Consider the following 15,332-nt stretch of genomic DNA (forward strand, 5'->3'; position numbering starts at 1 on the left):
CCATGAGTTGAAATAGATTTCAAAAAAACAAATACATTTCCTTTTTATTTCATGCTTTTCCGTGACATTAACAATAACAACAACAACAACAGCAACAAAACAACAACAAAAAAGACGGCACTTGTCATTTTTGTTTGCTTTAATACGCCCTCCACCACTCCCCTATAAGATCAAAACACGGACCCAAACACACTGGGGTCACATCAACATTGCAATCAAGTATTGATAACTGTTGCCATATTAAAAACAAATGATGCTACATCGAGGAAGTAAATTTGGTGTCAGTTCGCAAACAAATACTGAATTTATTCTAATTCATGACAGGGGCAATGAGTTATTTTTATTTTGCTTAAGCTTATTAAGGGAAACTCTTTCTTATAGTCTAAGGTAGATCTGTCGTGGATACTGTTTCACTTAAAGTGTAACTGGAATCGGACAGTCGAAGATAATTGACTGCTTGCTGCTGATATGTGCACTAAATGAGAAAATGGGATATTTGTTTACCTGCCTAGCAATATACTGTTTTGTAATATATTTAATCTATGGCAGTTTTTGCTGGGCTTTACACGAAAATGCCCCAGAAATCCTTCAAATTTATTTTAAGAAGCCTTACAGAACAGACTGCATTTAAAATTTAAAATCTTTTTTTTTTTTGTTCGTATAAGGCGCAAGTACCCTAAGAAGGTGGAGTTCAGTGCGAAAATCTAGAAGTGTTTTTACTTATATCTCTGTAATTTATCTGAAAGCATAAAATCAAATTGCTTTACTCTTATTTATGGTCAATGCATATTCGACCTTTGTTTTTAATGTGTTTGTAACGATTCCACGAAATGTTACTTGTAAACAAACTGACGCAAAAGTTGTACACTCGTCTTAGATAATTTTAGATGAGTATTGCTTTTACCATTATCTTAACGTGTATTTGAAGTTGTATAAATGCATTTTGAATAAAGTAAACCTTTAAAACAATAAACTAAGCAAACTCTACATACTGTGTCTCGTCGAACATAAATAAAGGTACTCTTCCAAGGTAATGGACGAAAGTTGACAGGCGGTGGGCTAACATTGCTAAAAACTGAACCAACGAAAGAATCCCTAACATGACGAGGACTGCCAGACCTGCAATTTTGTAGTGCATACCGTTTCTACTAAAACTATATACAAATATTCTTTATCAACAGCGTGTGGTGTACCAGGCGTAGCTAGAAAGAACATCTGCCACAAACTTTCAATGGAAATACTATTATTTCTAAAACGTCATAACAAAATTGCAAATTTATCAAGTCAAAATTATTTTATCGCCTGGCACGGCATAATGTCGTATTCACCTTGGTTTTGTAGAATTACTTTAAACTTTTATGGAAACGTAAGTTGTTTGAAAGCCACACAACCATAGATACAAATTCCGAGACCCACCAACGGTCTAGGATATTGTTCATCTCTTAAAATTTAAAATGAATATTATTATTAAGAAAGTTCTAAAACATCTAAAAAAATCTGAAAAGTTTTAAATTGTTTTTTAAAATTCTGGAACGTTTCATACAATTTCAAAAGTTAGCAAAATCTAAAGTAAATTAAAGAAATATATACTTTTTTATTCAAATGAATACTTGAAATAACTTGAGGAAAATTCATAGGTAAATCACCAAAACTATTATATTTGAAAAGCTACACATAAGACACAAAGCTTTACAATAAATTCACATACATAAAACCTCGCAACAACTTTTATAAGCTACATTTATCTTGAGGGTCTGTTATCACGTTTAGCCTCTAACGTTTAAAGACGCGCCATAGAATAACTGTATTCTTTCGTATTTGCATGACGGTAATTATGCATGATTTGCATGCAAGGAATACGAAATACAAGTATTTAGTTACAAATTGACAGTGGTATATGTTAGGGCAAGACAATGTATTTTATGTATTATCATTTTATTCAGTATGCATAGAAAAGGATATATTTAACTGAACGTAGACCATCTTTACTTTCTACAAGGTAAGACAGATTTTATCTATGCTTGAAACTATACTGAAAACAGCTTTACTGAATACGTTTGCAAATGAAATTAAAAAAAAAAATAATTCAGGAATGGCCTAAATTGTCCACTTGCCATCTTGCAGAATAGCTGTATTCTACCAGTATAACCAGAATGATTTTCAAGAAATTCATGCGGGGGGGGGGGGGGGGGGGCAAAAAATAAGTCGCAAGGGTGAGGTAGGTCTCTAAACACCCGGACCTATATACAGGAGCTATTTAAAAATGTATATGTAAACATGTCTTACGCTATAACAACATGAAATTATTTCTTAAGTACAAAAATCTTGCCCAAGCGTTCAATAAAAAGTGTTTACATGTTACATGTTAAAATCTTAAATAGAACTTTGACAGATAGTTCTTATCTTGTTTCGAGAACTTACAGTCCAACTGAGAACAGAAATAATAAAGAAATCAAGAAATAAAGACTACGAACCTACTATGCTGGTCCCAAACACGTTCAGGATATCGCCTTTATATGACAACGTTGTGATGAGAATCAACCATAACATGTTCGAAATAGTAAGAACCATCAGCCATTCATTTCGTAATTCTTTAAGACCTGCGTAAAGTCGAAATATAAAATATGTTTTAATAAGCACTTCTAAGGAACAAAAACATGTCGGAACTGCAGTCACAAATTTTCTTAAATAGCAATTGCCTGGAAGAACATCTAAATTAAAGAAAATGATTGTATTCATTTTTAGGTATGTAAGATATAATGGTTCTCTTTTAAGTTCTAAGATGTATTATTTATATCCATATCAAGTTACAATTAAGGTAACTGAATATACGATTTAATAAACAAAAAAGCTTCTAAAAAGAATTAATATTTGAAAAGATAACTTGCTATATTCGTACTAAAATTTATGTTAATATTTTAAATTTCCCTCATTTAGATAAAAATGTACCCTGTACAACATCTAATTGGATATATTTATTTTCAATTTATAAGATTTGCTAGAGCGTGTAGTCATATTGAAGACTTATTGAGGACGTAAGCAATATATAAGCAATAAACTCTTTTAACAAGGCTGTCGTTATCACAAACTAATAAAGATAATAGGTAAGGGTAGCTATCGTAATAATCATAATAATTAAGATCTGATTGTAAAATTAAGCAGCAATTTAGAGACACCATTACCTCTGTGCGTATGTGCGTGATTCAGCTGACATGGACGGGGTAATTTTGATACACAATGTATTGTAACTTTGAAACATGTTTAGATTAGGGATGGGGTTTGGTGTGAAAATTAACCTGTTTAAACTGCTAAGTGGTGATTTTGCCACTGACCGTCCAAAGAGGTGTCCAACTTATTTGTTTTTTACTCATTATCGAGATGTTTTACCGTGCCCATCCCATTTATTTATTCACTATTATTAGACAAGTGATGTTAAGAAAAATGAGAGGAATACATGGTATTTTTCATTAGAGGTAATTGAAAGAACAAATCTCACTCACCCTCTAGTACATGCTTTAGTGGAATTCTTTTAATCAAATTCTTTTGATGAGTTTAGTGTCACAAAGACACATGAAGACGTTTTACGGCCTCCAAACGGCACTTAAAGACTGCTGTTGTGATTGTGAATAAAATATATTCAGATCCGAAGAAGGCATAGAACGCTATCAAGCAAAAATATCAGTAGATTCGGTTTGAAACAATAAAATTTCTTCTATAAAACTAAAGATATCAGCCTTAAAACAAACCAAAAGTCATATCATTACAATGAAAAGAAACCTTCATCATATTTCTTTTCTCAAGATGTTTTAGGTTTTAGGTGCTTCTCTATGAGCGCGGTCCAGAAATCCGCCTCTTCGCCTTCTAGAGTAGTTGGCTCCGGATCCGTTGTGCTACGCATTCCGGTATCTTCTTCTGAACTGTCTCCTATTTCAATGTTTAATTCAAATGCATAACCAAAACTATAGTCGTATTGTCAAGTATTTTATTCATTTCGTGATTTTGATAAGTTCAAAATGTAACAAGTATACTAATATTTTGTATAATTATATTCTTTTAAAACCGTTTTTTTTTTCTTGACGGTAGACTGGAAAACCGTGTACGAAAACAGAACCTTTTTACGGTTGTAAAACGTCTGTAAAAGATCTGTATTTTGAAAGTACGTCTGTAATAGACCTGTATTTTGGAAAAAGACCTTAAATACAGTTGGAATTTACAGGTGTAAAACATGCAGATCTCATAAATACAGCTGTAAAATTAAACTTTAAAGTTAAAGCTGTAAAATGTTCATGTCTAAAAATTATAAACGTAACCTTTGGAGGAAAATTAGTACATACATAAACTATTTACACGATATTTGAAGCTGACAAGTTTAAAAGAAATAATTCAAAATTTTCATATGTTTTCATGACAAAGAAATATTTACAAAAAGAAATATTTGCAAACAAAATGCAGTTTTTAACAGGAATACTTGTCTTTTACAGCTGTAAAATTTCATCATGCAGTCGTTAGAGCCCTTCAAAACAAATATCTCTACCACAAAATTCTCTTTGATAGCACTTTCTTGAAAAAAAATACCATACAAGTATCTCTTGTCTCTGACTATGGGCCCAGGGAGAAAATGGTTTTCGGAGCAAATATCAGTGTCAGTATGAAGAAAGAAATCAACATTATTAAAATTATTTGATCTCAGCAGACTTTGTCAGTCTATCTTGAAGGTTGAACGATTCGTTTTCAAAAGCATATACATGTATAACACTCTTGATTTGTCATATAAAATCATGAACATATTGCGATATATTATTATATTTTATGCTAACTGATGAAATACTCTGTTTTATCAGTGAGATATAATCCATATCACTCACTGCATATCACCCACTGTAAATGATATAGCTTTGCCGATCTACTTGTACATTGTGTTTAAATTTTACATTATTTGCTTAAAACAGGATAAAAATTGTAGTCGCACTTTGTTCATTATAGTATATTTCTCGATTCAAATTAATATTCTACTTAGAGAATTTCATAACGTTAAGCAGCAAGAAATAAAATAAAATGGAACTTTATGTCGTGTGCGTTTTCTAGCGTCACAACACGTCTGATGTCATATACGTTTACGCGCGTCTGTTTCCCACGCTGAGATTAAAAATTGTTGCAAAATTCATATCTCAACGTAATAAAGCATAAAATAAAAAGAAAATCTTTTTGTTTTTCGTGATTATAGAATATTTCACTGAGAAGTGAGAAAATTTTCACATTTTCACTCGCGCTACACGCTCTTAAAAATCTTTGAAATTTTCTCACTTCTCAGTGAGATATATTCCATATTCACTCAAAACACACACATTTCCTCTATACATTTTATAAGCAATACGTTGGGTTTTGCACGTAATAGCAACCCTATTTCTTTAACATGATACAAATGTCAGCCACGAACGCAACACAGTGGATGTTTATCATTTTGTTTTTCTCTATTTGTAAATAAAAATTTTAAACTTGGAAAAGGATCTTTTTACAGATTTTCTTGTTATAATATAGCTAAGATATGTTTATATACTGTTAATGTACCTCTAAGCTAAGACGCACTCCGTATTGAAACATATTCAAAAATCATTTTGGATTTTCAATTTTCATATAATTTCGATCCATTTTTCTTTTGATCTCTCCCATATGAAGTAAGTCTTGCAACACAATTTTAAGACAAATCGCAGTTAGAAATTTCAAATGTGTACCGCTGTCTGCATTATTTTCCCTCAATTAAAGTTGTCACATGATCCCGATATTTCTTCGGTTTGTTTCTATAAATTTGTTGAAAAGTATTATTACATTTGCAAATATTAGAGAGGCCGAACTTGACATATACATATTTAATCTCATGCTACGACTTTCGCGTGACGTTAATCGTTTTCTCACCAGACCCAGTGCAGATGTTGCGAATCGTGCGGCTAAATGTTGGTTTGGTAAAGACTTTTCTAGCAATTCGATAAAAATTTTATATCGTGTTTAAAAACGACACTAAACCAAGAAATCTGATCTTATAAATTCCTCGTCCAATAATGAACTATACGTAGTACATGTATATTCGTTCGATTTATTCTCTTGAGCGTTACGTCGTACGGAGTCAGTGGCCCAGAGGTTAGCAGGTTGGACTACAACGCCAGCGGTCCGGGTTCGATTCCCGGTCGCGGTTGATATCCCGACTAGTGTTCAGTGCTGGGTGATTTACTTAAATTGGCACTTTCTCCAGCAGTATCGGCCTAGACTGAATGCTGGGGAGGTAAATATGGGCTCAGCTGGAAATAAGTTGTTCCATCCATTCCATTTCGTTGACTTCCCACGTAAAACAATAAACTTTACCTTTACCTTTGCGTACGGCCATTTAAGTTTCGTCAGACAATACTAATTATACAAATTATTAGATAACTTGCTCTGCACCTTTTGCGCATCAGCTCTTACCTTCATTATCAACAGTGGTCTGTCTGTCCCTGTCAGGTCCATTTTCTTCATCCACTTCATTCACTTTTCTGGCACAGCAGCTGCAAATGTATTTAACATTAAAGCGATATTTTCCTCAAAATATTTCAATGAATTTAATCATTCTTACAAAGGGCATCGCAATAAAATCTGGTACAGAGGTCATATTTTGTTCAAATTTTGACATAACCATCGTCTTTATAGTGCTCTCAAGACCATGACAGTTTTTCAATTCGTCCGTTTGAGTGCTACAGCTTGTTGTCAATTAAGCATACACCATAGTCATGATGTTATGGTTGCCGTTATTTGCAATGTAGATCTTAGAGTTACACGTTTCAATACGAGAACATATAATGTTTGTATCAAAATCATCTTCATACAATATATTATCGAATATTCTTATATGAAAAAAAATGCTTTAATCATCACAACGATACTATGCTGACGCCATGTCGACGTGCTATTTACTGGCATGTACACATCGAGAAATAGCACTTTCAAATCTGATAAAATATTTTACTTAAAATATGTTTTAAACGAAATGTCACATAGCCTAACTGTCTTAGTTAATTTACACACACATGGAGTTGGTTATTAAATATGCAGAATAATTCGCCCCATCAATTGCGCCCTAATGGAACTATTCCGCAAAACGTTTTACCGTTTCCGGTCCTGGCGTGTATAACGACCTACCTGCAACAGCACTCACACCCCCTAGCACCGGCTTAAGCGGAACTCTATTACACATTTGTTAACATTAGAACCGAAATAATTTCAGTCAGGCTACGCCCTCGGGAAATTATTACGCCCAGTCGTAAATAGATACAAATGTATTTAAAATCAATTTTGCTATAAATGATTTCTTAAAAAGACACGCGTTATACTATTTTAAACTTGATGTGCTTTAGAAAATACCAAGAAGTAAAGGAGAACTTGGTTAAATGTGACCCTTATTTTAATTATCTCTGCACAAACAATGCTATCAACTCTGTTAAGTTTGCACTAAATTGGATTATTGTCTTTATATGCCGTAACAATATTTATTTTTGAAATTTGCGGTTATCCGTACATTATAATTTTGTAAATACAATTCTAAAATCTCCAGTAATTGGAATATCAATGTCCTTACGAGCAGAATCTGTAAATTTCAGAAAACAGGTCCGACCACAACTCGTACTGTCGTGAAGGTTTCTTCTTTTTCGCCTTTTTATTACCCATTTCTCTGGTACCTGTGGGAATATGCGAACATCAAGTAAGTATACACTGATACTGTTGAACTTACATAATATGGAGAGACAGAAAGATAATTTGCATTGTACTCAAGCATATCATCTAAGTATTCACACAATATGAGTAAACGCTTATGACAGTCTAATTGTCTTTGTCAAGTCTATTTTCTACATCCAATTCATTCACTTTACGAGCACAGCAGCTGCTGTGTTTAACATTAAAGCGATATTTTCGTCGAAATATTTATATAACAAACATATAGAAGAGATGGCACCTATCAAAAAAGATTTAAGGGGATATCAACTCTGAATCGACCAATAAACTGAAGGCAACATCAAAACAGTGGTCAAAAGCAAAAGAAAAACTTATAGGTATTTTGCCAACAACTGATTACGCAGACAAAATATGACTCGTATTTGTTCAAACATTTTTTTGTATTCGATATACAGCTTGCACACTTTTCTCATAGCTTACTCTGACAGTTATTTATAAATTGTGCTGAAAGTAGAAAGTTTTATGTTCATCAAATTTCATTCAAGAATTTGTCCGACTTAAGGAAACGTTACCTCAGGTAATTAAGTGTTTGCTTTTTACCTATAGATATTTTTGGTACTCAATGATGATAATAACACAAAAAGTAAATTTCGTATCACACATGTGTAACAAAATAGATAGATTTGTTTTATATTCATCATGTTAATTAATCATTTTGAAAAGTGTTAATTATGCTTTACTTATTTTGAAGCATTTCTCTGACTGTTCAGGAATGAGCCACTGTCATAAAATGTAATTTTAACATTTTATGGTAATGGATTCGTTTTGGCAGTCTGCAGTTTCCGGGTAATTATGTATTTATAAGCAATTTGGCATTCTTTGAACGTAACTATTGCTTAACGCGATCATTGATTCCCGTACAAAAACAAAAAAAAGCAAAAAAAAAAGAACACACACACACACACACACACACACACACACACACACACACACACACACAAACAACGAAAAATGTCCAAATAGCATATGGAGAATATGCTGATTTTTGTATTCATAAAAAAAGACAAAAGGAAGTTCAGTAGTTTTCATTGTTTGAAAGTAGACTAAAGTTACACTAAACTCTACTTGAATGTATGTACCTGTGGAGACTATAGATATAGATATTAATTGGGGAAATACCAAAATCACTTAAAAACTGTCAAAACAGGAGATGCCAAATTTGATTCTGATATCTTTACAAGGTCTTTTTTCAATATCAAATATTTCTGTTTTACTGGCAATTGGTAAGGAAGAAAAACATAAACATATCTAGTAAATTGGTGTACATGGCTATTATTTCACACTGAACAAACCTTGTAAATACGAGTTTGATAGTTTTGTACCTTCTCTATAATTATATATTGTTGTTCGTCAGATCAGATCGTATTTATGAATATCTTAAACACATATTACCCAAAGTGCAATGCCGTCAAGGTGATACATTTGTAGCTACTACTCAACATATTAACTAGTTACAATACTGAACAAAAATGGCTAGATGTACCTGCAGAAAATATGTGCACGGTGTTTAATTTTTTTTTTACATGATAACTCTGAGTTTGCGCTTCCATTTGTATCACAATCTTCATATAATGTATTATCGAATAGCCAAAAACGCCTTATTCCATTTTAAATTTGATGTCCTTTGTAGCGATTAACTGTGTCGAATGTAGTCCTTTTTTATCTTTGCACAAACAACGTCACTGACTCAGTTTAGATTGTGTTTAACTCGCTAATTGTCATTTTGATATTTGCGGTATACACTTGTGTAAATACAATTCTAAAATCTTCAGTAACGGAAATAATGCTATTGTATTCAATGTACTAATATGTGTAATGGCCCTTTCGAGCAGGATTTATAAATTACAAAAAACAGATCCGACCATGACTGGAACTGTGGTGTCTTCTTTTCAATATTTTTAATCCCATTGTTTTGGTACATTTTGTTTGTACCTGCAGAAATATGCGATTTTCAAGCAAGTATATCCAGGATAAGTTAAACTAAAATAATATGGAAATACTAGTTACAGAAAACAATTTGCATTTTACCAAAATATATCTTTAAAGTATTCAAGCAATGTGGGTATCCGCTTATGAAAGTTTATATGTCAGTTTTGTAGCAGTTGACACTTTTCGACAGCCAGCTAGATATCCGGTTCATATTTGTGAAATTCCACCGACAACAGTAGGGTTGGACGACGGCAACTGATGTGAAGCTAATGGCTAATGGGATAATTGAGGACTACTAAATGTTCATGGTAAGAACCCAATTTGTACTTGAGTGAACATAAGAAAATGATTAAAAATCGTATTGACTTTTCCTACACGTCACATACAGTAAATTAGTCTGATTTAAATCATTATTGCTTTTAGGTTTTAAAGTATTCAACTCTATACAGACTTGATAGATAACAAATTGTTCTGGAAAATATACATAAGTATTTGCTAAAACAAATAAGACAAACTTGCAATTTGAAGACAATGGCTGTAGCAACCTTGTTGATAAATAACTTTTACGATTTATTAGTGTGTCCCAAGTTTAGGAATTTTAGACAGAAATACTTTTTTTTAAAATTAAATGGTACTATTGTCTTAGCTGAATATATTTAATGTTTAACCTTATGTCCTGTAAAAGTACTGTCAATAATTTAGCAAAATGTATAATTCAGGAATATAAAGGATGGACATTATGACTTATACTTCTCTGAAACTATTAATGCATCATTTCAAGCTCACAAATCTACATGTATGTAAATGATTGGCGATATACTCATTTCAGGTGTTCAATATAGAGTGAAATACTTAAACAAGTACATACCCCAGCTGCTGTCTGTGATGTTACAGATGCTGTAGATCATCAATATCAAGTAGCCACCGGGTAGACATAGAAGATACCAAATTCCATGAAATAGGTAAAACATTTCCATAGTGTGAAGTATTCCAGTTATTACAAATATGCCCGTCATTGCAACCAGGTAAACAGTTGACGTCGATACTTTTATGCTCGCATCGATATCTTAAGGGAAAATTCCATACAGACAAAAGATTTAAAACTAATGTTAATTCATTCATAACACAAGTTGGCAGTCTATACAATTTTTGCGGAAACATGAAAATAATTAAAAGTTGTACATTGTACATTTTCAGACAGACGATTACACAATTTGTAGAAGGTTTGTTCTAAGAAAGTATCTTAATCTGCAAAATTTCATTTACAAATGCCTTATATCAGTTGCATATACATAGCCACATATTTTAAGAAAACGTTGCTTAGCACATAAAGGAAAGAATATTCAGCTCTTTTTTTATCAAATTAAACTAGCACGATGTAACATACAGTTTGGTTCTGCATTTGGTGTGTGAATGAAGTCTGTCGTTATTTGAACCGCCATACCCACAAGTACAGGAATCATTACAATCGCATAGAATATAGTGAAGAACTTCGCTGCCTTTTTGAAAAGAAAGAGTTGGTACTCTTAAGATTCCGATAAACACTAATTATGTCGTTATATTAATGCTATATGGAAAAACAGTAGGGTTATCATAACAGAACATTGATTTGCAATGTTGTATTCAGCTCGAGGGGGGAGGGTGTGGGGGGGGGGGGGGGGCAAGGCCAGAATCCGACAAGCTGGATGCTTCATTGAGGATCAAGATACTGCTTTAATGATCATTTCCTGATATAGACTGTTACATTATTCTAAATGGACTGTGATTTTAGACCACTAAGGCTAATTACTCGCTATGCCGAAGCTAAAACTAGGAGTCCCAGTATTGAATATATGTCTGTATGTGCTGGAGTTCAATACAAGAATTTCAAACAGAAAATTCGTAGGTATATGATAAAAAGTAAAAATGTATAACTCATGCTTAATTTGTTAAAGGAAATTTTTCTACAATTTTAGAAAGGAAAATGCAAATGTCATCTTAAGTCCAGAATACAAGAAAAAAAATACCTTCTTTCAGTCGGAAATGGATTACTATAGAGCTTTAAATCCTTATAATCCCTATTCTGAATTATTAATCATCCCTATCAATTATCTTTCTTTGAATTTTGAATTATGCAGCTTTTTTCTATTGTTCCTATTCGAAAAGAAGGAAAAATAAAAATTATCTTAAAGAAGGGAAAAGTCATTTCAACATAAAAATATTCCTTAACAGATCAGCAAGTTAAGTTTCATTGAGCTAGTTGAATGAATTTATTGAACAATTCAAATCAACATAAATTTTATTTGCATAACACAATGTCTACTTTATATGATCTTATTACAAACAAAATAAATCTTTACAACATAAGACATTCTTTCATTTAAAATTATTTGTTTCTTGCTTCATCATGATGTCACTTTTAACATAATTATATAAAAAGCAAATGTCAGTATTGTCCTGTATATAAACAGTTATGACATTAAACTGCTTCCCCAAACGGAGAAAATATCAAAATATTTCTCATTGCTGTAAGTATGCATTAAAGCCCCCTTTTAGACTTGAATAACACACGATGAAATCACCATGTCGTGTTATGACACTTTTTAAACAAGAGCACCGTCTACGGGTGTCATAGCTCGTCTGTAAGTGCTGGACAATATGTAAGGAAACAGTTATAGTTAATATTTTTCTAAGTACACAAATGGCCATAATTCTTACAAATTGCAGGTTAGTGTTATGGTTCTTGACCTACATAGTCCCCTAATGATGGTAAACAAGTGTGCAAAGTTCCAAATCTGTAGATCTTATAGTATTTGAGAAAAGGTGACCTAAACAAAACATTTAAGCAATAAATTGAAAATTTCTAAGTATAAAAGGGCCATAATTCTGACAAAATACAGGATTATGGGTGTTGGCCTACATAGTCCCCGAATGATGATACACAAGTGTGCAAAGTTTAAAAGCTGTAGCTCATATAGTTTTTGAGAGAAAATGTGGACTTGAACAAAACATTTAAGGAGGTAGGTTACCTTCATATTTGTATGTGCGCATGTTCAACCGGAAGCTAACGTGACGATTTACGACGACGTTTACGACAAATTAAATGTGTTTTTATATTCATTCTCCTGAAAACAAATCATGAACCTGCCTCCGATCTGATACTTTATGGTTTAATAATGCAGAAATAATGAATCAATTGCCGCAGAAACGCTTCAAAACAATGTTGCTTTAAAATGACGTCATTCACGTCATGACGTTACGTGTCAGTTACCGCGCAAAATTAATAGCTTTTATCTTGAAAGTACGTAATTCTGTTTCATTTTCTTTATTTTAACTATCTTCAAATAACAAATATTTGCTGAAATATTTGTTATGAATCTTTTGCTCTGAATAATCATCAATATTTTGATTCTTTTATGTAGTTATATTGAAACGTTATGCGGATTGTAAGAAAATGGATGATGGTAACCAATATTATTTGGAATATAGTTGGATGAAAGGTTACTTGTAACGGCCATTTTCAAATAAAAAATCTAGCAGTTTGATTTGTAATACCTATTTTTCAGGTTCCGTTGATAATTTGTTACTTATATACTAAAACTAAGATCTAAAATTGTTCAAATTTCAGTAGGAAAATGTGGTTCCTTAAATTAAATTGATGTTACCATGGAAACGAAGCACGTGACCTATGTATCTAAATGTAAAATTCAAAAGCGTTGACACTGGTCTATTTAAGAAACACAGCTTCGGCTTTTTATTTTCATTTCAAAAATATCCATTACAATAATATCAGCATGCTGAACGATTTTTCCATGAAAAATGTCAGGCGAGGGGTACTGCCGTATGTATTTTAAGCTGTGAAATTTGTTTGAATCAGTGCAAATAACAAGAAAATATAACTTACGTTAGAAATAATATGTTTTAAAGCTACATTAATTAGAAAGATAATCTTATTCAATATTTTTTTTATAAGAAATTACGACAAAAAGCAAGATATAAGCTATTTTAAACATCTCTGTTGCCATGGTTAATGTAAACTTTAAGAAAAATAGGGTACCATGTAAAGTGCATGGTATTTTGCTTATAATATTTCCCAAATATTCCATGTTAGTCATTAACAGAATGCCACTTAAGCCGTCGAAAACCCCTATTTTTATACATAGTTGTTTAAAAATGAGAGAAAATGCGTTACCATGGAAACACGAGCCCCGCGACATATGCATTTAAAGCTTATATTAGAAAGCTAACGTGCATACTAGTAAAATCATAAATTATGCAGACTTCTACGGATATCAATGAAACTAAAATACACTGAAAAGTGTTAAATATCCGTATTTTCTTTCTTCTTTCAATATGAAATACCTTTAGAGGGTCATGTTCTTCAAACCTAGATAAAAATTGAATTTGAAGGGACAGAGACAAACGAAATTGAGATTGTAGCAGGTAAAACTTCATATTACACGAAATACAAACAAATGCTGCGGTTAAACTAACTTGAATTTACCCTTGTAACAAGGTAACCTACCTCCTTAATCAAGAAACTCAAATTTTCTAAGTACAAAACATGCCGTAATTATAACAACATGCACATCAGGTTTATGGTTCTTGATCTACGTGGTCCCCTTATGATAGTAAACAAGTGTAAAAAGTTTCAAAGCTGTAGCTCTTACAGTGTTTGAGAAAAGGTGGACCTAAACAAAAAAATTTAACCAATCCCGACGCCGACGATCAAGTGACGGTAATACCTTGTAGATTGTTTTAAAAAATCAGACGAGCTAAAAATGCTAGATATTATATCTTAAACTTGCCTTAATAAATTAACACGTCATAACAAAACGTAAATAGAAATACCAAGCAATATTATAAAATGATTAAACTGGAAACTCGTTAAAAAGAACTTTTTCAGTATGAGTACACAGAGAAAGTTTATCTCAAAAGCAACTTTGAAAAATTTAAATATCAAAAACATATAATATTTTAATATGAAACAGTTACACTAATAAGTACGCATAACTTACGCTGATCTTCATGGGGGAAGATATGGAATTCAATATACATATCGTTCCGAAAGTAAAACACAACACAAGTTGTATTAAAAGTGTTGGGATTATGTTTAAATCCCATCCATATTTAAGTCCACCTGGAAAACAAGTTTGAACGTTAGCAGTTTATTATTATTGAAAGTCTATGTCATATGTATTTGCACATTTTCATCAGGCCATCTTATATAACCAGAAACTTTCGATAATATATCAATTGCAAAACGTCTCGCATCAGGAATTGGTTTCTGAGCAAACTAAGCCTGCCTACATATACTGTTCTCTCTTGTAGTTAGTATAAATAATTATATTATATCATTTAAAAATGTCCTGTATCAAATATTATGTTAGATGGTATCTAATCTGCCGTATGTAATTTTACGATTCTAAACGCTCTAATATAAGAAACGTTTAAGGAATAGGAAATTAATTGACTGTTATTGCCTACCTGAAACAATTAGTATGATTGTACTTGGTCCAACTAATGATGCAAATAGTAATGCGGCTTGGTACACCCGGAACAAAGAGGAAACTCGATCATTGTGTCTTTTAACTGAAACCAAACAATTGACATAGTTTTTATTACTTGTAACATATAATTGCAATGAAGTATTTTAGTTTGTATTT

At 32.2% G+C, this 15,332-nt stretch overlaps 1 protein-coding gene across 1 annotated transcript in view; it reads right to left on the reverse strand.

Moving 5' to 3' along the window:
- Positions 1 to 992: 992 nt before the first annotated feature.
- The window catches only part of LOC123543146 (chitin synthase chs-2-like), a 53,331-nt gene continuing 38,991 nt past the window's right edge, over positions 993 to 15,332 (reverse strand). Inside the window, exons 14-22 of the mRNA XM_053533955.1 lie at positions 15,154 to 15,258; positions 14,685 to 14,806; positions 11,075 to 11,186; positions 10,556 to 10,753; positions 7,604 to 7,703; positions 6,457 to 6,536; positions 3,778 to 3,924; positions 2,475 to 2,600; positions 993 to 1,119 (exon numbers count right to left, since the gene is read on the reverse strand). Coding sequence (XP_053389930.1) covers positions 3,797 to 3,924; positions 6,457 to 6,536; positions 7,604 to 7,703; positions 10,556 to 10,753; positions 11,075 to 11,186; positions 14,685 to 14,806; positions 15,154 to 15,258 — 845 coding nt within the window. The 3' untranslated portion in view covers positions 993 to 1,119; positions 2,475 to 2,600; positions 3,778 to 3,796. The remainder of the gene's footprint in view (positions 1,120 to 2,474; positions 2,601 to 3,777; positions 3,925 to 6,456; positions 6,537 to 7,603; positions 7,704 to 10,555; positions 10,754 to 11,074; positions 11,187 to 14,684; positions 14,807 to 15,153; positions 15,259 to 15,332) is intronic.

This window comes from Mercenaria mercenaria, unplaced genomic scaffold (assembly GCF_021730395.1).
Source record: "Mercenaria mercenaria strain notata unplaced genomic scaffold, MADL_Memer_1 contig_3262, whole genome shotgun sequence".
In the NCBI taxonomy this organism is placed as follows: domain Eukaryota; kingdom Metazoa; phylum Mollusca; class Bivalvia; order Venerida; family Veneridae; genus Mercenaria; species Mercenaria mercenaria.